General features: G+C 50.6%; 1 protein-coding gene across 22 annotated transcripts in view; it reads right to left on the reverse strand.

The window, feature by feature from the left end:
* Nucleotides 1-3,507: 3,507 nt before the first annotated feature.
* Nucleotides 3,508-23,039, reverse strand: part of CSGALNACT1 (chondroitin sulfate N-acetylgalactosaminyltransferase 1) — a 330,167-nt gene continuing 310,635 nt past the window's right edge. For 17 of the 22 annotated variants that reach the window (XM_005606261.4, XM_070253298.1, XM_070253299.1 and 14 more), the window contains 4 exons: nucleotides 17,489-17,667; nucleotides 16,493-16,587; nucleotides 8,081-8,162; nucleotides 3,508-5,472 (listed from right to left, as the gene is read on the reverse strand). In XM_005606261.4, the coding sequence (XP_005606318.1) occupies nucleotides 5,183-5,472; nucleotides 8,081-8,162; nucleotides 16,493-16,587; nucleotides 17,489-17,667 (646 nt within the window). In that variant the 3' untranslated portion in view covers nucleotides 3,508-5,182. The remainder of the gene's footprint in view (nucleotides 5,473-8,080; nucleotides 8,163-16,492; nucleotides 16,588-17,488; nucleotides 17,668-23,039) is intronic. The other 5 variants (XM_070253312.1, XM_070253310.1, XM_070253308.1 and 2 more) reach the window with 2 other exon arrangements.

Here is a 23,039-nt window from a genome sequence, read left to right on the forward strand (position 1 = left end):
TGGTGAGCCTTGGGCAGAGGCCGCTGATGGTAGCCTGGTCCCCCGGAACCTCTGGGTGACTGTAGGGGCAGAGATGGTCCTGAGACTACTCAGCGCCTCCTCTCCCCAGGCTGCCACCTGCGCGCCTCCCTGAGAAGAGCAGCCGAGGGCCCGGGGCTGACTGTCCAGAGGTCGTGCTCAAACAGCAGGAATGCGGACATTCTGAAAGGCACCTCTGCGGACCGGGAGAACGTGCTTTGCATGTTGGAAAAAACCACCACCCAAACCCCCCAACCAACTGGCACAGTCCCCAGAGCTTTCGGCAGCAGCAGTAAAGCACTAAATCCTGCCAGGAGAAACAGCTTTGAATTCAAATACAAAGCTAATCAGAATACGGATCACACGAAGCTGCCAGTTATTTGATGGGTGTTGGGAGTAGAACACACCCACCCTTCTGAAGGATGGCTCAAGGGCATTATCTCTGATCAGCAGTTCTCAGAAACAACGTCAGCTCTTTCTCAAAAACCAAGTATTCCCACCTGCTCTACCCTCCTACAGGAGGCAGTCTTTACGTCTATGCCTGGGGATCCTGCCAGAGCCTGCTTCAAGGCCTCAGAGCCCTAGCCCACTGGTCATCACATGGCAGCTGGAGGGAGGCAGGGCCGGCTCCGGCAGTGTTCCTGGATCACTGTGTTGACAAGTTTTCATTCGTTGTCGGGGGATTTCTCAGGTGGGGCTGGAGTACAGTGAAATGGTGGGAAACTGAGGCACAAGAAGACAGTCTCTGAGCTCGCCCCAGGCCATAGGCTAACCCCCCAACCCCCCGACTCCCTCCTGAGCTACAAGCCCCCTGGAGCTGGCTGTGGGATGATGACGCAGGAGCCTGGAGCCAGCCACTTTCTGGCCAGGCCTCTGGGAAAGTTCCTTACCATCTCTGAGCCTCAGTTTTCTGCACTGGGAAAATGGAAGGAGCAATATGACCTGTCCTAGAAGGCTGGCATTCTGTACATGGGTGCCTGGACACATTCCTTACTTCAAAACCATCTAACGCCTCTCAGCTGCCTAGGGCGTCATTAACTCCAAATTATCAAGCATGAACTTTGAGGAATAAATTACCCATTGCTGTATGTTCGACATTTCTAGTAACCCTTTTTCCAATAGATTGAAACTGTTTTCAGAATAGCAGAAATAAAGGACAACAGTGCACACATGACGGGTTCATGACCTCTAACGTGTGACCCATAATGGCCCTCTGACTATACCCAGGAGGCGCTGGGAGTGCTGGGAAGCACACAGACACAGTTGTGACACAGATGTGAATGAGGAATTGGTATCAAATAATAACAGCTGGACATGAAGCCTTGCCACATGCCTGACGCGTCCTAAGGATGTCACACACGTGAACGCAGTCTTCACCATAATCTTGTGATCTAGGTGTGACTGCAGTCATCACCCTGAAGGGCAACTAGGGTACAGAGATGCTGAGTGACTGGTTTAAGATCATACAGGTTGCAAGTTAAAGAACCAGCATTTGAACCCGGCTGGGAAGCCATGATGTTAACTGCCACACTGAACTGAACCCTGATAAGATTAGATAAGATTAGATAACATTGGAAGATTTCCCCTGAAACAAAAGTTATTAAAAGTAGGTTCTGGGTAGTACTTTCTTATTTTTCAGGATTATGTATTATGTCTACTTGGCTCAGGCAAAACCTTAAACCTAGGAGTGTGTGAAGCTTTACCTGTTAAAATTCCTGGGCCTGATTCTCTCCTCATCACTGATGTGTAGAGAGAAGCAAGTTGGCCACATTTATGAATACGAAAGAGGGCTGCAAAGTAGCAGATTGGAGGGAAAACTGGGCACATGAAGAGGTCTGCGGTTGGGAGGCAGCAGTGTGCTGGCAAATAGTTAACAGCTAGCTGGGGTGGGGTTCGGGGGGGGCGGGTCCTGGTGTATAGCTTTGGTCAGTTGCCAGTTTCCATGGTGCAAATCCTCCCACCACGGTTGACTTCCAGCTACCAAGCTGCCATTGATGAATGGGGAGCAGGAAGAGGTGCTGACAGTTGGCTCTCCCGAGGCTGCATGAGCCCGCCGCTGCTTAGCGGAGTTCCCAGGTTCATATTGGAGACCTGGCTCCAGGGACACGGCTGGGGCAGTCACCAGGTGACTTACACACAACCCTCACACAGGGAGGATGCAGAGAGCTGGAAGGGGCCTTAGACAAGTCCGAGACTCGGTGCTTCCTCGGCAGCATCCTTCTATAGAAGAGGTACCGTGACTGGGCCCTTCAAGCCCCAGGTTCCTACTGCTGTCCTTTGCTGTCTAGGGGTAAACCCCATGCCCCCAAATACAACGTTTCAGCGGGGCCTCCACTGACCCTTCTCTAGTACATGTCTTGGGCAGGGCATGGGGACAGGGCCTGAACGTTTGTGCCCACACAAAATCCCTAATGTGACGGTATTTGGAGGCGGGGACTTTAGTAGGTAATTAGGTCATGAGGGTGGAGCCCCCACGAGGGGACTGGTGTCCTTTTAAGAACAGGAGGATAGGGAGGCCTCGGTCGGCTCTCAGCCATGTGAGGACATGGCCAGAAGGGGTTCTCAGCAGACAGCGACCTGCCAGTGCCGGGATGGCGGACCTCCCAGCCCCCAGCACTGTGAGGAATCAGTGTCCCCCGTCCGTGCTGTCTTGTTATAGCAGCCCAAACTGAGACTGATCTGCTCTTGCATGTGCTTTGAAGAGCTCTTACCATTTGACAAAACTGTTTTACCTGACTCAGCTTTCAGAAGAGAGAAATAGTTTCATATGATGCTGTTTACTCTTCTCTTCAGCTACCCTCAGCAACTTTGAAAACCCAGTTCCTACCCACTTGTCTTGGGCATGTCTGATATGCAACTTAAACAAGCACAAACGGTGAGTTAGTCGATAGCAGGCAGCCTGGCAAAGCATCACCCGCGGGACACAGAGCCTGATTCCCTGGTCAGAACATTTGCTCCCCGCTGCCAGCTCTGCTGGACATGCATCCCCCTGACACTGGAGAACACAGGCAGGAGTGTGCAGGGCAGACCCACCAAGCCATCTGAACCACTGGAGAGACGGGCAGATGTGCGCCCTGAATGTCTAGTATCACCACTGTAGGTGACAGTATGGAAAACGGTGAGAGTCAAAGGGCCTTGGAAATCGTTGCTCAGTTTCTTCTCATTTGAAAAGGACAAGTAAAATGGAGTATGGCCAGGTTTTCCGTTATGGTTCTCTGCTCCCTCTAGACCCGTGGTTCTCAACCAGAGGTGGCTTTGCCCCTGGGGAACCTTTGGCAATGACTGGAGACATGCTTGTTGTCGACCTGGGTGGAGGATGCTCTGGGCCTCTGGGTGGGAGCCAGGGATGCTGCTAAACATCCTACAGCGCACAGGACGGCCCCACAACAAAGAAGGATCTAACCCAAATGCCCGTACTGCCAAAGCTGAGAAAGCCTGGTCTACGCACAAAATACCGTTTTCCAAAAACTAAAGATTTGGCATTCCTACTCCAGGAAGAAATCATATCCACAAATCATATTTTATTAGCTGTCCAATGCCACCTTCCATTCACGTCCTGTGTTTTAATTAAATTTTATGAACCAACAGTACAAACCAATACAGTGCCTTTTTTTTTTTTTTTCACACACCAACAGCTTGAATGTTCTCGAGGCCTCTAAACAATGAGTTGACTGTGGCAAACAGAAGACAGGTATGAGAGAGAGAATTAGCTCATGCAGCTGGTGCCGGCTAATAAATACACAATTTTCACATGAATGTAGAAAGCACTCAATGTTAACTGTATTTATTTTTAAAAAATAGTTGGAAACTGTAATCAAATGCAATTTTCAGAAGCATCTTGGTGACTGAATAGAAGTGCTTAATTTAAAAAATAATTAAGTGACTTTCCCCAAGACCGAGAGCAGGGTGAGTGAACACGCAGCAACGTGTCCACGCTCCTCGGCTCCGGCATGGAGGGGTCTTTCACAAAGACATTTTTCTGCACGTCCTTTCACAGAAGGTGGAAGCCAGGAAGAGCACCCTGCTTTGAAAAGAGATTGTTTGGTTCACACAGCGTACTTTGGTTTATTTAAACAGGTAAGAAAGTAGTCCCCAGTTCTCCTGAGGAGGAAATGTGTTTTTCTGACTTTTGAATAAATCACGGTTATCACCAGTCTGAACGAGTTTTCTTTTCTGTTAAGGTAAAAAGTGTATTTTTTTGTTCCCTCCAGTGTTCAGTTGCTCCTCTTCAGAAGGACTCTTCAGATGAAGTCTCCGTAGGTCTTGACCCGCCGGCGGCCCCGCCCCGCCTTCCATACACTGGAAGGTCGGACAGTCAGTGCCTGCCAGGATGAGCGCTGGCATGTCCTTGCACATGGGTATCAATCTGACTCTCTGAACTGAAAGTTCTCATAATGCATCTAAAAGTATCTTCTTAAATAATATAAAAATGTATGCTAATTTGTGCTCTTAGTAAGGCTTGCAAATCGGCAATTAAATAAGCAGAATATAACTCACAAGCAAAAAAAGTGCATTTTTAAATAAAACTAACAAAACAAATGGAGATGGTTAAAACTACAACCAAAAAGATGAGCAGATTATTTTTGGTTAATCTTGGGGGGGAAATGACACAATCGTTACGGTTTCTTTCCTTTTTCAGTCCACTGGTTTCACTTAATATACTCACGAGAACGGCGAGGGGCATATCTTCGGATTTCAAAGTTTCCTCGCCCGCCTTCTGATATTCCAGCACTGCCACCGGCTACAGCCCAACTGCGGTAGTCACCGTGTGGGGAGAAATGTACTCACCTTCCATTCTAATCAACTTTTTACAAAACTGGTCTTAATTCATGACTATTTCAATGAGCACAGAAAACGACATATCTCACTTTGCTGGAAACACAATCAAAACCTCCAGGCCATCAGGCCGGCCACTCAAGTCCTCCTGCCTCTGTCGGACGCCGCCCGGCACCTGGGCTACTTCCGCAGGTGTGGCGGGAGATCTTGATTTCCCGCCGCAGGAAGCTAAACAGGCAGAGAGGAGTGGCTCCCCCTCGTCTCTCTGACTAACCTGTGAATTCTCGTTTGTGCCCTTTATAGAAATCTTTTCCTTGTTGCAGTCACTCATTTGGTAATTGCAAAAGGAAAAAAAAATAAGCATCTCCCCAAATCTGTCCCCGGGAGTTCATGTTTTCTTGCTGTTTGTCTTCTGTTTCTGTTTGCGGAGGTGAGCCTCTATCTCGTGCCTGAAGACCAGCATCCCCAGCTGCCCGTGCGACGCCTCGTTCATGGCCTTGGACTGCATGCACATCTTGTACTGCTCGGGGCTCAGCTCATCCACACAGCGCTTCTCGTGCCAGAGGTGGAAGAGTCCCCGCACAGGCGTGCGCACCACGATCAGATTGCTGTGCAGATACTTGCGGTAAAGGTGCACGTCCTCTCCGCCCCAGCCTTTGATGTCCAAGTCAAAGCCACCTGTCAGGAGAGAACACACCGCTGAGTCTCGCTGCGCAGGCCCCTCCCGACCTGCCCGCACAGAACTGCGCAGGAGGAGAAGCAGCATTTAGGGCGGAAGTGTTTCACTCCCCCTCCAAATTATGAGCGTCCATCTGGGTCAGGGAACTCGGAAATCCGCACCGAGAGGACCTTCCTGGAAGCCAGCACCCACTCCTTGAGATCAGACTGCAGACAATGCCCAGCATTTGCTGCCCTCCAGAGCTCCCAGCAGGGTAGGAATGGCCCTCGCCTCGATCAGGAGCTGCACCAACATCCCCACTTTGCACCTTGAAACCTCTCCATGAAAATTCTTGTGTTTCTGTTCGATGGTGGCCTCGTCCTGCCACAGCAGAGAATAAACCAGGGGCTTGCAGTGTGAAAGATGAAACAGGATATCAGTGAGAAAAAACTCACGTCCCCCCAAAGCACTCTTCCTTTCATAGACTAAGGTGGTCCCCAAAAGCTGTGTGTCTCCCACAGGCTGGAGAGATGAGTCGGTGTACAGGGGCTGGCCTCACACTCAGTTCTGAAGTTCTACTTGGAAACTTGTTTCTTCCTAGCACGGACTCCTTCACAAAGTGAACAATGGGCCCCTAAAGTCTCGCCTTTGCAAACTGAGATGCCCCATATCTGTTCTCAGCCTAAAAGCCCACCAAGTTTCAAAGACAACCAAAGCAGCACTGGCCTCTGTCATTGTGCCTTTCTCACCCAGGAGGTTTATTCGACTCTTACAAGAAACAGTGACGTGATTCTCAGCATCATCGTGCAGCCATCAGGTGGCACTGCTCTGATCCAGGCCATCACTGGGGTGGAAAGGGGAGCTCATGCACAGGGAAACCCACAAGCCCTCACCCTGGGTCAGGTATACGAGTGAATGACAGCCCCAGGCAAAGAAAGGTATACAATTCTGAGTCAGGGTCTGGAATTTGAGTCTTGGCTCTCCCATAAGCTGCCACTTCGCTTCTCTTGAGTTTCGGTTTCTTTATCCTGAAATGAAGTAGGTGCTATAACCAAATGAGACAGTGATGTAAGGGGCAGCGCGTGCTTAGCTGTTATTATTACTATCATCGGTATCACTGCAACTTATTAAATATAGGTGTGCAAGTAAGACGCCTGCAAATACATCAAGATTGCAAAGAATGGGGTCCGGATGTGACCCAAAGATTCCAAGGTCATGGCAATTGCTTCTGGAGGAAGAGTGCCCTTCCCAGCTCCATTCCCGCATTTCTCAATTAGAACTATGCTCCATCTTTAGGAAATCCTACATATTATAAATCCAAATTTGATAAACATACATTATCATAAAATTATCTTCCCTTGTACATAGAGCAAGGAAACAAGAGGTTCTTGAAATGGAAATCTCCTTTAGAAAATTTGAAAAATGTGTCATTTTTGGAAGTTTGATGGGCACAGGATCATTCAGAACTGTTTCTTAGAGACATCACACCAGTTAGTTCTGGGTGTCTGAGAGCATCCCCACTCGAGGCCGGCACCCAGGCGCTCTGCTGCTGCTGTGGGCTTAGACTTCAAGGTGTTTGGTCGTTTTTCTTTTTAACCTGGTGACTTCTGTGAGGATTCTGGAGTCCTACAGCCCACCTCACCTCTGGACAAAAGAAAGCTGGGGCTACTCAGACTGACTCACTGATCTTACAAGAAAAAGCTTTAGGCCTTGGGCCCGAGGGGAGTAGACTAGGAGAGAGCAAGGGAGGCTGTGGGGATGGACTCTCCACAACGCATGAGGACAGGGCCTTCCTGACTCCATCCTGGCTCGGGGTCCACCCTGAGCCCCTGGGCCCAAGATCCAGGTTTATGGCCTGTTCATTTATACCCTAGCCATGTGCAATCCATCCCATTCCCTTCAGAGGCACATGAGTAAGCACCATGAGGAGGAGGTGGTGGTATTTCCAAGCGGGGCAGGGGATGCTCTGTTCTCACCCTGACTATGCCCCTCACTTGCTCTGAGGTCCCTTTGCCTCTAAGAGACTTGGCTTCCTCATCGGCAACCTAAGGGCCTTTCCTCTCTCTGCTCTGGGGACATGTGTGTGTGTGCATGCATGTGTGTGCATGTGTGTGTGCACGTTGAGAGTGACTTCACACTCACTCAGGGCTTGAAGTGACATCTGGAATTCTAGAAGGTTTAGCAGAGAGAAATGTGGATCTTTTCTGGCATGTGATTTGACAAAATTTCCCACGTGGCCCTTGTTTTTTTCACGGCTCCTCTCACTGGGAGGCCCAGGACATTCTCCGTGACGGGGCGCAGGGGCCGGAGCCCAGCCACATGGGGCACGGGGGCCTCGCTTCGGGGCCGCCTTCCTGCAGCAGTCTGCCTTTTCCCTCGGATGCTGCGCCCTACTGGGGAGACTAAGAGGTGCCTGGGAGCCGACAGGGATAAAGTACCGCACTCCCCCAGCCCCTCTTGGTCCAGCCCCGAAGTCCACGACAGGAGGAAAGGCCTTTCCTTAGGAAATGGCACACCACCTTTGCCACTGACTCCTGGGAACCTGAGTGACACCCTCAGGCCGGTGCAGGCCGGTGGCCTCTGGGTGGCAGCAGAGATGCAGGCTTCCTGCAAGTCGATTTCTCTCACCTATGTTGATGAAGTCTGAGCGATACTGGCATGTCATCCCAAATCCAAAGTCTCTCCAAAACCCAGTCTCCTTCTTTATGACCTGCAGGGAGAGCACTGTCATTGGAGGGGGAAGGACAGAGTGCATAAAAATAAATGAGAGTATTCACACACTCGCAGGAGCCACGTTAAACAGGCAGCCCGTCTGTCCCACGGCGGAGAGACAGCCACACCCTGTGCTCCTCTCAGACAGTCAGGCCTACGGCAAGCTCACCAGTCCTGGGGGGCCTGCTGGTTTTGGCACCTCTGGCTGGAATGTTTCTAGGGTGTAGGCATGAACACACACACACACACACACACACACACACACACACAGACCGGGAGAGCAAGTTTTTGAGCAGCGCCATGGAAAAGCCACCTACGTGTCTGGCCCGCCACCAGCGCCAGCAAGAGACGGAGGCCTTGGCCCCTCACACAGGGCCAGGCAGGGAGCCAGCAAAGGGCTCAGGAAGTTGAGAAAAGGGATGGAGAACAAGTCGGAATTCAGCCGCCCTGGCACAGCGCACAAAAAGGACTCCCTCAGGGAATAAAAAGAAAACCCGAGACTTCAGTGTGGCGCTCCGGCCCTGCTAACTCTCGCTCGCTGAGGAAAGGGCACGAAGGGTTCAGGTTCTGAAGAAAGACTCTGTCCATTCATCTTCAAACGACGTTAAAACCAAACAGCCCCACAAAGCATATGCAGCAGTGCCAGGCTGGGGGCTACGAGGGGCTGTCCCAGCGGTCGCTGTCTTTCAACGGCCAGACCTGGCCCTGCTCAGTCTCTCACTTGCAGCAAGTAAATTTCCAATATATTTGCTGAAGCAGCAAGACTTAAAAAACATTGTTTATATATTTTTGGCTGAGGTAATTCTGGGAATGGTTTTGAGATCTCACTAGTTATTTTTCATGATTCCTTCTTGTAGTTAACACAGATGCTTAAGTGAGAAGTGCCCTCCCTGGGCCAGGGGACAGGAGGCTGCAGCAGGCCCCCACCCACTGGGGTTTCTGCCTTTTCCCTCTGGGGCGGCTGGCTCCATTCCCGCTGGTCAGAAACAGGGCGTGCTGGGGAGGGGCAGCAGTGCCCTGGCCCCACTTGCCCACTGCTGGCTTGTTTGCCTCAGGCAGGCCCCTCACTTCTTTGAGCCTCTATTCCCTTTCCTATAAATGAAGAGGTTGAGCGAACTCACCCCTAAGGTCTCTTCCAGCTCCAACATCCAGACATTTATCCTATTCCTGCTATTCTACCTTCCTCGAGCCTCTCTTCATCTATACCACAGGCTACGGAATACTCCACAAATGGTTTGCAGGAGGGTTGATGAACTTAAAATTTCTTCCACTCTGGAACCTATGAAGCCACCTGACTTTTATGACGACCTGCACGTGGATATCACCTGCACTCCTGTTCACCCCATCAGGACCGCCTCAGGGAAGTCAGACCCAGAGAGACTGTGTCAGTTAGCACTGGCCCCAGCAGACGCTCTCAATTCTTCTCCAGAATAAAGGGCTGTTACACAACATCTCCCAAGTGACAAGATAATTTCATTAGTATCAACCAGAGAGATTTTGCAGGGCAGGCAAGTCTGGAAAAATTTCCACTGAGTCATTTTTTAAAAATGGTTTCTGCATCGCAGTCATACCAGGTACACTGCTTCTGTTGCAGCTAATGGCATAACATCCTTCCCACTGGCCAGGACTCGACAAGTCCTCTAAGCTTCGGGATAAAAATGGAGTCAAAGGAAACTGGCAGTATCCAAACTTTGAATATTTGGCTGAGGTCTACATGGAATCTAAAAGAGAAAGCTCCAAACAGGAGAAACAGTAGGCCAGGGCTTGGGAAGGAAGACAAGAGGGACTGTCAGAGGCAGCCGTCCCGGGACCCGGGCTGAGTGGACGGAGCGCCCGGTGAGGTTGAACAAGGTGAAGAATGGCCTGGGGATAAAGTGACAGACAAAGTGATTTGTGAGCTGGGGAATTGCTATACAAACACTTAGCATTGGCTTTAAAGTTGGCAAGCCACAAAAAGCCACCACCTAAAGACCCAGACATTCAGCCTTGGTGGAAGCTGACCTCGCCGCACCCACAGCATACAACAGGGTAAGGAAGGCGCTCCTCAGAGGCTCCACGACCACAGTGGTGCCGAGCAGCTCACCGGAGCAGTGCCCTCAACAAGCAGCCTGGCTGGGAGGGAGCGCTCTCCAGCACACAGCCGCTCACAGCATGTTCCCATGGAAAACCAGGCAGCGGTTTTACCTGCATTCTCCCTAATGCAATTAGAATAAAATCCACAAGGAAACTTCCAGCCTGCAGAGGCCCTGCGTGAACTGGCCTTGCCTGGCTCATGCATCTCCTGGCTCCTGATATGCAGGCCCTTAGACTCTGCCCCTCCAAAGCAGCAGCTCGCAGGCCTCCAAGGAGGGACACGCGCAGTACCCCTGCCCGGGCCACCCTTCTCTGCTCACCACCGGGTTCTTGCTCAGAGTGGTCCTCCTGACCCTCCCAGACAGTGTCAGTCCCCGCATCATGTCACTCTCTGTTCCGTCACCTGGTTTATTTTCTCTATAAACCAGGCTGTCTGAATTCTCCTGTTGAGCAGTTGTTTCTCTGTTTGCTGACTGCCTTCACCCACCAACACTGGGGAACACGAGCTCAGGGCCTTGGTGTGGTTCATGGATCACTGTCCGGTACACAGCAGGCACTCAATAAACACTTCTCCAGTGAATGAATGGGGAGCAGACCTAGGGCAGAGACCTAGCTCCAAGCCAGTGGAAGTGGATGTGGTTCAAGTAGGGAATTCTCGTCACCGAGTGGTTCAGCGAAGGCCCAGGAACTCCAGTGTGGAAACTCAGAAGTGCGTGGCTCCTGGGGTCTAACACGGAGGGCTTAACCTCTTAGCACCTTATCCCCAGGCGTAAGGAGCGCCATTGTTCTGCTCATGCATTGAAAAGACACACACCAATGATGTCTACTACAGCTGAGGAGGAAGAAGCCCCAAGATAAAGAGTACACTTTAAAAGAAAACACCGCCCCCTCCAGTCCTGGACTTCATGCATCTGCTTTCAAGTGCTATCCTCATTTTTAAAAATGTCTTTCAAGGGTTGGCGTCCTCTCAACTCGCTGCAGCTCCCTTCTCTGCCCACCTTAGATCTCAGCAGACACTGCAGAGCATGAATACACCACAAAAGGACAGTGTCAAGCCTGCTCTGCTACAGGAAGTTTCCAGAACTGCAGCTCTCTGGGCAACGCACGTGACAGGGGTGAGGACCGAAACGCAAAGCACGAACCAGCGTCTCTCCCAAAGACGCGGGAAGGCCGCCACACAGCTGCAAGGGAGCTGGGGAAGCAGGCAGGGACCGTCTGGGTTAACAGTGCTGCTTGGACTACTGCCCACAAAGCAATTGGGCCCCAAAATAAAATAAATAACAAGCACTCAGGCAGAACATCTCCTCTAAATCAAAAGAGTCTCCCAATAACCGACATTGTGTTTGACGAGCCTCACATTCATCAGAAATGCCGGGGGTCTGCAACCCATGCAGGCCCCGGGCCCTCACTGAGAAGGCTTCGTGCCTGGTCTAATGCTCTGCTGTTGCTGCCTCGAAATTCTTAACCACTTCTGAACAAGGGCCCTGCATCTTCACTGCACACTGAGCCATGCCAACCAGGCGGCCAGTCCTGACGGTGAGCGGCAGACACCCTGGGCTTCAGGGGCTTCTGTGGCTGGGATGGGAGCCCCTTGGCCCCATACTGCACATTCCTTACTATTTGGGCTCTGAGGGTTCAGTGACCACACTGCACAGGATTCCGGAGGACTGCATGTCGTATGCACGTGCCTCGTGGTATGGAGGTAGAAGGATTTGCCCAAGATCACTCAGCCGGTTGTGGCTGAGCCCAGCCAACACCAGGACTGCTGTGACAGTTTCCATTTCTTGAGAAATAAAGTATTCTAGAGGCACGGCTTTAAAAGAATTGGTTTAAGAATGGACTCAAATGCCCCCTCCTCCAAGATTTATACTAACCCACATTTTTCTACAAATCTTTTATCAGTATCTGCATTAAAAAAAATGAAGTGTCTTCTGCAGGGTATCATGCTAGACAAGGAATCGTCCTCTGTTCTAGGAATCGGTAATCTAAAGCTAGACCCTTTCCTCCTGGAAGCACTAGGAGGCCAAAGAAGGTGTCCCCTGCCCCTGGGCATCCTCAGCCCAGTCCCCATTGCATGAGGTGGCACTTGACCTCCTGACCCTGCCTCTTAGCAGCTGCAGAGTCTGAGGAAGTGACTTATGCCCCTGAGCTTCAGGTTTCTCATCTGAGAAATGAGCAGAATGCCTCTCCACTTTACTGAGCATCACAGGAGACAACGCGGGCACAGTGCTGGCTTACAAAAGGCTGCGTAGACGGCATCTGGTAATATTGCTTTTGGTACTCACTGACTGTCTGCTTCTAGAATAAATAAAAGCAGACTGAAAGGACGGACTATGCCCAGTCAGCAATTTTTGGAAGCTTAAAGTGAAATGCACGTCAGTGGTAACATACTTTCTGGAGGGGGTTAGAGAGGTAAGGGTGCAGTCAGAGCAGGGGAGGACATGAGCGAGCACACCATTCTCACACTGCGCAGAGGGGCACAAGTCACCAGATTTAAATGACGAGCAGGACCACACAGCCGACTGAGGTGTCGGGCAGTAGAAATGGTAGGAGATGGCCCTGAGGCAGGGGGACAGCACGAGGAGATGCTGGGCAGGCGTTCTCACCTGGCAGAGGGGCTGGCCTGCCTGTCTGTTGAGCTGTTACCATGCACCAGGTGCTGGGGTTTGCAAATATTTTTTCTGTAATCAGTTTGAGCCAGTCTGTGGAGGGCAGTTAATCCCCAGAAGGGATCAGGGCTGGCAGTGCTGTGCTGGAGCAGGCGGGACCAGCGCACCAGGATTGTACAAGTCTCTCCCAACTCTGCACCCAGTGACATCACACTGGTAGCCTGAAATCGGCCACAGTGGGAGCACTGACACCACAGAACATGGCAAATGCTGAGAGTCAGGACCTTGTTTTCCCTTTCAGAGAGTAGGCTGTTAAGCATTTGCCAGCACACCACTGGCTTTCTGCTGTAAAAGATTTTAAAACATGGAATTAATGTGTGTTTTGGAAGTGTATCTCTGCAGAAGGTGAAGGAAAGCCTGGCATACAGGGGAGCAAAGGAGTCTGCAGACAGCAGTGACAAGAGGCTCCAGCGGTGGCCTCAGCAGGAACTGTCAAGGCTTTTCCTGGTTTACAGGAAAGGGGAATGTCTGAGGTTAATAATGATTTAAATTAGAGTCATTCCTTTCTCGGAGAGCTGTTTCTCCATTAAAGCATCAGCAAGTTTCATCTCAAGTTTAAAATTCAAAAAATTAAATATTAGTAAAAATATTTCATCATTTCACTTATTACTGTTACTAATGGTCTGTACTCAGAAGTAAAGAAATAAGTAGTCTGAATAAAAAAAAAATCATAAATTTGGTTTCTAGCTTTTGTCTGCAGGCAAAATGTTACCAGAGCCAGCCCTGATGGCCTAGAAGTTAAAGTTCGACGTGCTTCGCTTCGGCAGCCCAAGTTGGGTTCCCAGTCACAGAACCACACCACTCATCTGCCAGTAGCCATGCTGTAGAGGGCTCACATGCAAGAACTAGAAGGACTTACAACTAGAATATGCAACTATGTACTGGGGCTTTGGGGAGGAGAAAAAGAGAGAGAGGGGGGAAGATTAGCAACAGATGTTAGCTCAGAGCAAATCCTTCCGAGAAAAAAACAGTTATCAAATGACAGTGGCAATAGCCAGGAGAAGCAACAGCTGGCATGTTGACTACCAGGGTGGTACTTGCAGGGCTGCTGGAAAAGGCTGTCTCGCGTTTGCCTAAGCAAGTGCGCGCTGTAACACTACATCCGGAGCTGGGTTCTCCCTTCACCCTTGATTCTGATGCAATCCAGGCAAGGCCATCAAGAAGCTATTAATATATACAGACCGTATCTTCAAGACTGAGCCCAGATGGACCCAAGGGAGGAAGTCTTTCCTAATTTACCCATCTCCAATCATTACTTTTTATTTTCTACCTTCGCAGCACCTACACATTCTATCTCCATTATATTTAATTTCTGTAGTTTGATGTTCTCCTTCGGAATTTTTGTCAGGACATTTCCCTTATATTTTAGCTCTCACCCTCGATCCCAAGCGAATCTATTTCCACTGTACTAGAGCAAGGAAATCACGGTTTTTGCATGAGCTCTGCTGTTAGCTGGCCGTGTGATCTTGGACAAGTCTATGAAAAAGAGAGGGAGCGAAAGGACCTGGTGAATCACCTCTGAAGGGACGAGGCCGTGTCAGTGTTTCTGACTCCTCCACTCACGCCCAGACTAGTTCTCTGCAGGCAGCAAGCGCTCAAGAAATGCTCAGCCAGTAAAGAGCATAATCAATACTTTTCTGGATGGAGAGCCCTTCATCTCAAAGACAACTGCTGTGTTTCTCTGTACTGTAGAGTCATGAATACTGAACCCGAAAATATCAGATGTATGTGCTCTAGGAAAGGTCTAAGCTGGCTTTAGAAGTAAATGTCGAAGGTTGCAGGATAATTCAGCTGTGGACACAGCAACCTGAGTCCTGTTTCTGGCTCGACTGCTAATTCTGAGCATCGGAGAGACTGGCTGCCCCACGCCCGTCCCTCTAGTTTCCCTGCTGGAATGGTAATAAAAGGATAAAACTTTAAAATTGTGAAAAGAATTCCTTGCAAGCAAATAGGGTCTTTAAGAGTTGGAAGTTGAAACATTAATTACATTTGATGTCAAATGTAAAGCAGTACTTTATTTAAAACCAAAGGAACTTTTACTCTGATTGGTTGAAAGAAAACAAATCCTTTATCCCATTTCCCCCTCAAACACTATTAGAAGCTTAGAACTCCTATGAAAAGGAAACAAGACGTTTTTCTGTCTCAGTGGGGATGATACGGCCTCAAAGTAGATAAAAATTGGTTCTTGGGGAGTGAAAAACTCTTACTGTGTTTATGTAAAAGCAGATATATATACACACATACATACACAGTACATAAACAGACACGCAATATATCTGGGGTATACTTCACGGGGAAGAGAGAACTCTATCATTTACTGTACTGTATGGCTTGGACCCAAAGTGAAACCAGGTTAGGACATGGGTGAGGAATGAACCTTGTCCAACCTGAAGGAACCCAAGCCAAAACTTTCTGGAAAAGATCATTACATCAGCCGCCAGAGGTTAACTGGAATGGGGCACAGGATGGGGCTGAGCAAACAGGGTTTGCTACTTCCGGAAGCTTAAACACAAGAATCAGTCCTCCAAAAGAATTTCAGAGAACACCAATTTTCAGTGAAAATCAGTTCCTCTGCCATTGCACAGAAGCATGAGAGTCGGTCCTCTCACATCAGCACGTTTGCCTGGCACGTTTCCTCTCTCCACCCTAAGAGGTGCTCGGCAGAGAAAAACATGGCTTTCCCTCACCAGGAGCCAGATCTGGCCACGGCAATGAAGACCGGACATCCCCCAGGTCAGACGCCCCCCGAGATTCAGCCTGAGCTAGACAAACCCAGCTGATCTCTCTACAGGGAAAATCGCAGCCCAACTTGGGGGTGACCACAACACCAGGACACTCTGTCTGGGAGGGGTAGGCCTATGTGCAGCAGAAACCTTCTTCTGCCTTTACCTCATCCTCCTGGTGCCTGCACTGCTTCTCTGTTGAATGGGCTAACTGCCACCACCACCCACGGAGACATCTCTGCTAAGAGAGATCCTTGGTGGCTGTGTGGTTCCACCATCCATCACCTATGCAGCCAAGATCTCAGCAGAGAAGTCCCTCCAATATTCCTTTGAAAGCCACCTTGCTGTTGACACCTCTGATGCTAACATCCACCCCGAGGCACTGTGCTATGTGGGAATGGTGGCGTGAGGGGAAGGGCGCTGGATCCAGGCCTTGCTCCCCCAATCACTCACTCACCGTGCGCCCTGGGGTGGGCCATCCCTTTCTGACTTCTGTTTTCCCTCTGTCAAATGGGAACATAAATCTCACCTTTTCTTACCTTGTAGGATTTTGTAATAATAAGGAGAAAATGTGCTGCATCCATAAAGCAATAATACTAGTTTCCAAAAACCATAGAAGAAAACTATGAAGGTGTGAAATTACCTTTCTGGAAGGCACTGTTCCTATTTATTTTCCATATTTAAATACTGCAAGCACTTTTAATCAGCAGGGCACTGGGAGTAAAGGCCAGAATGTCTCCAAACTTAAAAATTACTCCAGGACTCCAGCCACAGATTCCCACTCACCTTTCCTCGTGGCCAGGCGCCCCTGTAATGACAGATGTGAAACAGCCCCATAAAGGCACCTGCAGGCAATCACTTACCAGCTGCTGCTCTAAAGGCGGCACTGCATCATGACGGCCATAGACGAGGCCGGGATTGTACTGACTGAAGAGGACCGGGTAAAACACCTTCTTCCCTGCAAACCAGAAAACAAACATTCGCTGAAAGCAACACAAGAAACTATTAGGTTTGCTCATTTATTTTCATCCCTCTGAACCACCCCAGATGTTTCATCCATTTTTCCTTTTCCCTTCACTCAACTCTAAAACAGATCTTAGACATGTGCACCAGCTCATCAGGCGGACAGACTCGTAAACATTTCTGACCTGCTGGCACACGAGTGATATCTCCAACACTGACAGTCAGTGGCTCTGGCCCTGGGCGTCAGCCAGCGGGAGTGGGAGTGAAAGAGGATCCTGGGGCCCCCTGCCCGGCCAGATGTCACTCCTTTACTTGCTGGCTCGTGGGGCAGTCTGACCAGTTGCCAGAGGGGCCGGGGTGACTTTGCACAGCAGGAGTAGACTTGGGGAGCCCAGGGAAGTTGCTCTTTACAATTTACACAGAAGAGTTTCAATTATTTTAACCACTGACATGGCCATTCCAGTAGTTATCAGCCTTGCCTATGAGTCAAACTCTATGAAAATAATTTTCACATTGTGGATTATTTCTGCTCAGATCCCTTCCTCCCTTGGTAACTGCCCATAGCTGCTCCTTTCCTTTTAGTCTCAGGAAGGTTTTCCAGGTCCACATCCTCCCACCACACTCTCTCCCGTGCACGTTCACCGAAGCCCACCACCCAGATGAAAATCGAAAACGTAAAAACAAGAACTTGGACAAAGTATCCAGAACTATGGAGGCTGACAGGCCACACTGTGACCCCAAAGGAGAAATCAGACCTGATGCTTTTCCTTTCCTCTGTCACTGGGGTAAAATATGCTGACTCAGAAGCAGGACACCAGTGAACAGTGAGGAGGTGATACGCGCGCAGGGGAGAGCTGCCGCCCCAAGGGCGTGAGGGGCCGCCTGCACAACCCTACCTGGCTGTGTATTCAGCCGGCACGTATTGAGGAATTCCGAGGTGAAGTAGATGTCAACGTCACAGAAAAAGAGCAGGACGTTGCTTCCCTTCCAGAAGCGGGCTCCAACATCAAGGCCCTTTCCCCGAGAAAATTCTCCACTCAGCGGGATGAAGGTAAAGTTCCTGAAGTTGGCGGCTCTAGAAGGGAGGAGCAGACAGTCACCCACGTGCCCACGCCTCTCTGGCCAATGGACCCCTGGGGAAGACGTGCCCCAGGCCCAGCGGGTCTTGCCTCAGTTCTTTGGAGCCTGAGGGCATGGAGATTACCCACCAGCCAGGAGCCACCCAGACTCACTGGGAGCTCACCAGGATTAGAGGCACCAGGACACCTAGTGAAGGTTTTAAAATTCATTTACCAATTTATTTCTTCTTTCTCGAGTAATTTCCCCATATTAAAAACTGTACTGTCATGATTAATGAATATATTTTCTGATGGAGAAAACTTGACCCAGTGAAGACCAGGTCAACAGAACCCAGGAAAATCTCCATGCATCCTGAGCTGCCAAATGAAACCACTGGGCCAGGAAGAAAACCACAGGGGAATGCCCTGCGCAGCATCTTCTCGTCTGTTCTCACTCCAGGGGCCAGGCGTGATGCTCTTGCCAAACAGATTTAAACCTGCATTCCTTCCCCACCCACGGGTAAAGCAGGAGAGCACGTAGGGAAAATGTCAGACTTGGATTCGGAAGACTAGGACTCGCCCGGCCTGGCTCTCCTGCAGATGAACGCTGTGACCTGGGCCAGCACATCAACCTCCCGGAAGCTCGGCGGCTTCCTCTGCGGAATAGAGTAATAACACCTTTCTTCACTGTCTCCTAGAGGCGTCAGGTGGATAAACGCTGCCCAGAGGATAACGCGTTCTGGAAGCATCGGCTATTGCCGTTACCAGCACAGGTAGGAGTCCTGGCCTGTGGTCATGAAGCCAAGAGGTTTCTTCATTTGGCTATTCCTTCCCAGGAGCAGCACAACCTTCTGAAATGGGGTGTGTCTCGAGCAAAAGTTCCAGGAATTCATTCAGTACCTGGTGGCACAGGGATTGTCTTGTGCCAGACGGAACTAGAGACCCACTTTTAGTCCTATTGCAGCTCCCAATTCCACTCGTGCAGGGGCCAGGCATTTGGCAAATGCCCCTTTTCCTACTGAAACCACCCTTCTGCTCAGAACGGCTTCGTCTCCTCCACGCTGTGAGCCCTCCCCCACCCGCCTCTCCCCATCTCCCAGCTTCTCTCTACTCCCCATGTATTCAAAAAAGTACAAAACTGATTTCCATCTTTTAAAGTTTGTATTCCAAGTAACCATCAAATAAAGGTCACACAAAGACAGAGTCAGAGACGACTCAAATGCTGAGCTGTCCTGGGCCCTCGTAGTCTCACCCACTGCCCCTTCCTTGACCCATCAGCTTCCTTAGGATGTGGAGTGAGCTTGGTACTTTATCGTGGGAATCTGCGGGCTCAACCTTGTCTGAGCCCGATGCCAGATGTGCTTTTCCAACTTAGATCCAGGCAGGAGGCCTAAGGACTGGAGGAGCCCTGTGTGTGAGTCAGGAAACATGGACCCAGGGCCTAGAACAGGGTCTGGCCCCTCCTAGTGCTCAGAGATGCCTGTGAATAAACGTGTGAACAGAGGCAGGATTCCAATCCTAGCTCTGCCTCTAAATTATGGGGGGCAAGTCACTTCACCTCTGTGGTCTCAGTTTCCGCACTGCGAAGTCCGCAGAGATCAAAGGCCCCTTTATACTCTAAAACGCTATTTTCCTGTGATTCTGCATTCAGCTCAGCACTGCTCTCCATCTGAGGGGTTCTCCTCCTCTTTCAGAACTGTATCTTCCCTCTTTTCTCCGGGTGGGTGTCGCCAGCTCCTGTTTTCTGGGAGTGGCACTGAAGGGGTGCTTCAACGCCTTTTCAGGACTGGTCTGGCCCTAGTGAAGGATGGTGCTGCCTCCCTGTCTCCAACCATATTCAGGTGCACTGAGGCCCTTCCAGTCATGTTCAGACCTTCTAGAGGTTTCTACAGCCCCAGTTGCTATCAGTCAAGCTCAGCCAACTTCTCCCTGCCCTATTTGATCAGTTTGTAGGAAAGTTGTATCCTTGGGAGATGCCTGCATTTTCACCTGTTCCTCTAAGAGAGTCTCCAGCCAGGACTCGCAGGACGTTTCCACTATCCTGGGCCTTTTTCTCACAGCCACCAGCATGTCTCGTTCCTCGCGTGTCTCAGCCCTCACCTTCTCTGGGACCCCTCCAGACTACGGGGATATCCGTCAGCTGGTCTGCAGAGCAGTGAGGACTGGCATGCCCGAACCGCATGAACAAGCAAGGCCTTCCTCATTCAGGTTGCATCTGACTCATCCTTCAGGAGCCTCCTCCCAGAGGTTTCCCAGGATCTATCATTAGAGCGTTCGAATATACCAGTGCTTTACATTTGAACAATAACAAGCAGCTTTCGCCAAGGGAAGAGGAGTGCATTCTTTAATATGCTGTGTTAAAGGAACCAAAGGATTTTCCTCTTTGAACAGCCTACAGTCCTTTTGTGTAGAGATATCAAATATTGACAAAAGTTACGTCACATTGCATACTTAAACGAGAATACAAGGCAGCGTTAGAAACGGAGGTTAACAGTGCCACAGATACGACAAGCCTGTGGGCGATCAGCGCTGAGTGACAGGTAGAGGGACAGCTGAGCACTACAAATTCAGAGGGAGGGCGGTAATTTGGTGTACACGTTTTCCCAATGCATCAGTTAATCTAGTTTTTTCCATCCCCAAATTCCCAAGCCCTGGCTAGAGCTGTTCTTCTCCACTCCGCCGCAGCAGGGCTGGGGAGAGGGGCCGGCCTCACCTGCAGGAATAGTCACTGGGACAAGGGGTGGGAGAACACGGTGCCCAGTGTGTGAGGTGACCTTCATCTGGGAGAATATCAGCCTCTATGCTTCAGTGTGTTCCCTCCAGAGAACGAGAATTCAGGAAAACGGAGCCTGGGGCTCCACAGGGCCTAATGCAAGAGGCCACCTGCTCCCTCGCTCTTCCTCCAGCCTCTCTACAGGGACGAGACATCCATGCTACAGCTGGGGCACAACTCAATCTGAATATGCCTTTCAACCCACGCTCCAGCGTGTCATAGGCCATCCAGAAAGCTGAAGGATGTGACACTCAGCTCTGTCCACTCACTGTCCACACAGCAGCCCCTCTGTCCCACTAGGGCCAGTGCACACGTGGCACCAGCAGCCTCTATTCCGCATCTCCCCATGCCTGCAGAGAACCCTACCCAACCTGGCTCTGCCTGGCCTCCTCATCCACCCTGCCAACACCGCCAGCAGGAGACACGGGTCGTTACTACTGACCTGGCGGCATGCACAGGGGATGGCTCTGCACTGAAGGCCTGATTAGGAGGCTGGACATGAGCGCACACGGAGGCAGGGTGGGAAGAGAATCATCGCTGGCCCAGGAACACCATGAGCCAGTCACAGGCACTGGAGAACCCAGGGCTAACTTTGTCATCCATCTGTGGTTCCCAGTGCGGCCACCAGGTCATTTTGCTCAGCTATGAGTCTGTCTGCAGATGGATAACGGTACTACCCTTCCTCCTGACCACCCAACCCCAGCATGTCTTATGATTAATGAGTATCTGGAGGAACCTCTCCTTCTCCTCTCTTGCTGTGAGGAGGAGCCTCTGATAATTAACAAGTGTTCTCTGCTAAGACAGAGGGCTGAGCTGGAAACACCAGAAAATTATCAGAACAACTTCACTTGCCCTCTTCTCCAGAACAGAGATAATACACTGTCAAACTTCTGGGCCTGGAAGTGGGATGTGTCCTTTCATCTCAAACTCACTGCACCAGTTCCAGAATACAGGATGCAAAAGGATGAAGAGAAATTGACTTCTGTGGGATGGCCAGGCCTCTTCCCTCAAAACATCCCATATCTGCAAAATATCCCAGAAATGCTGCTCGTGGGGCAGGGGGATGCAACAGTGTCTGAAACAGTATATTAAGAGGCAGTGAAGCCACCGAAAAACAAGGACACATTTCAATGCAAAACACTAACCTGCACCAACAGCGTCTAGCAGTTGTGGGTTTGGGAATGTGCACAACACGACCAGGAGGCACAACCCCAATACAGACCACAGAGGTGACAGGCGGGGAGCCAGTTTTGTCCTCTCCATCCCCTTCCCCAGAGTGACCAGCCAGAAGATAGTCACTGATGGTGCAGTCATGGCTGGGGCCTCCTCTCTTTGCTTGGTGGTCCCTTCCTGGAATATGCTTTCTCCATCCACTCCAGTGAAAATCTCACTCAGTCTTGGGGCAAGCCCAGTGGCATAATGGTTAAGTTCATGCACCCTGCTTCGCTGGTCAAGGGTTTGCACGTTCAGATCCTGAGTGTGGACCTAGCACCACTCATCAAGCATCCCACATAAAACAGAGGAAGACTGGAACAGATGTTAGCTCAGTGACAATCTGCCTCAAGAAAAAGAGGAAGATTGGAACAGATGTTAGCTCAGGGCCAATCTTCCTCACCAAAAAATTTTAAAAGATATCTCTCAATCTTCATGGCCCATGTCAAATGTCACCACCTCTCATGCTCTGCTGCAACCTGAAGTGCCTTCTCTGGGCTCCCGGGCATTGGCCCAGTCCTGCCTCTATCCTCCTGTGCCCAGTCACCTTGGGCCTTTGCTTGTAGAGACATGTACTTAATGTCCAGGCAGGCTCTACACCCTTGGAGGACAGGAAACGATGACTTTATTTTCTATCTTCAGAGATTATCCGGCACCGTGCAGTAAGTGGTCCACACAGGGACACAGTGGATGATCAGTAAACACTGGATGAATCAAGAGATGACTCAGACATCATCCTCACGGTGGCATGAGATAATCCCTTTAAATCTACAGCCAGTAAAACACCCATAACTCAACCAAGGCTATTTTCCCCAACATACCACAATGCCAGAGAGATTCACACATCAGTACATACAAAGGTGAGCGAAGTGGAGGACAGAGAGGCAGCAACCTGGGGAACAGTGGAGGCAGCGCCCAGGATCCTGGCCCCTTGGCCACAGCAGCTGAGCCAGCCACCCCCAGCCCCAGAGAACCTGGTGGGCAGCAGCAGAGATGCATGCACAACTCCAGCCTCTCGGCTACGGTGGTGCCTGTGGCCCCAGGGAACAGAGCATCAGTGGAGGTGGAGTGTGATCCTGGGCCTCTGTCCATGATCACAGAGGTCAGAGTCTGGTAGCAGCAGCAGAGGCACACACACGACCCCAGCCTCCCAACTACGGCCATAAGGAAACAGGTGACAGTGGAGGTGGTCCCCACAAACCTGGCTCCCTCTCCAACCACTCCCCCCACCACCACAGCAGTGCCTGCAGGCACAAGGAAACAGGTGACAGTGGAGGTGGCGCCTGCAAACCTGGCTCCCTCCCCTTGCTTCCCTCCCTCCCCCCTCACCACAGCAGCAGTGCTTCTGACCCAGGCGATTCCAGATTTGGTGGAGGCATCAGCCATCTCTGTGACCCCAGTGGT

This window comes from Equus caballus, chromosome 27, assembly GCF_041296265.1.
Source record: "Equus caballus isolate H_3958 breed thoroughbred chromosome 27, TB-T2T, whole genome shotgun sequence".
In the NCBI taxonomy this organism is placed as follows: Eukaryota; Metazoa; Chordata; class Mammalia; order Perissodactyla; family Equidae; genus Equus; species Equus caballus.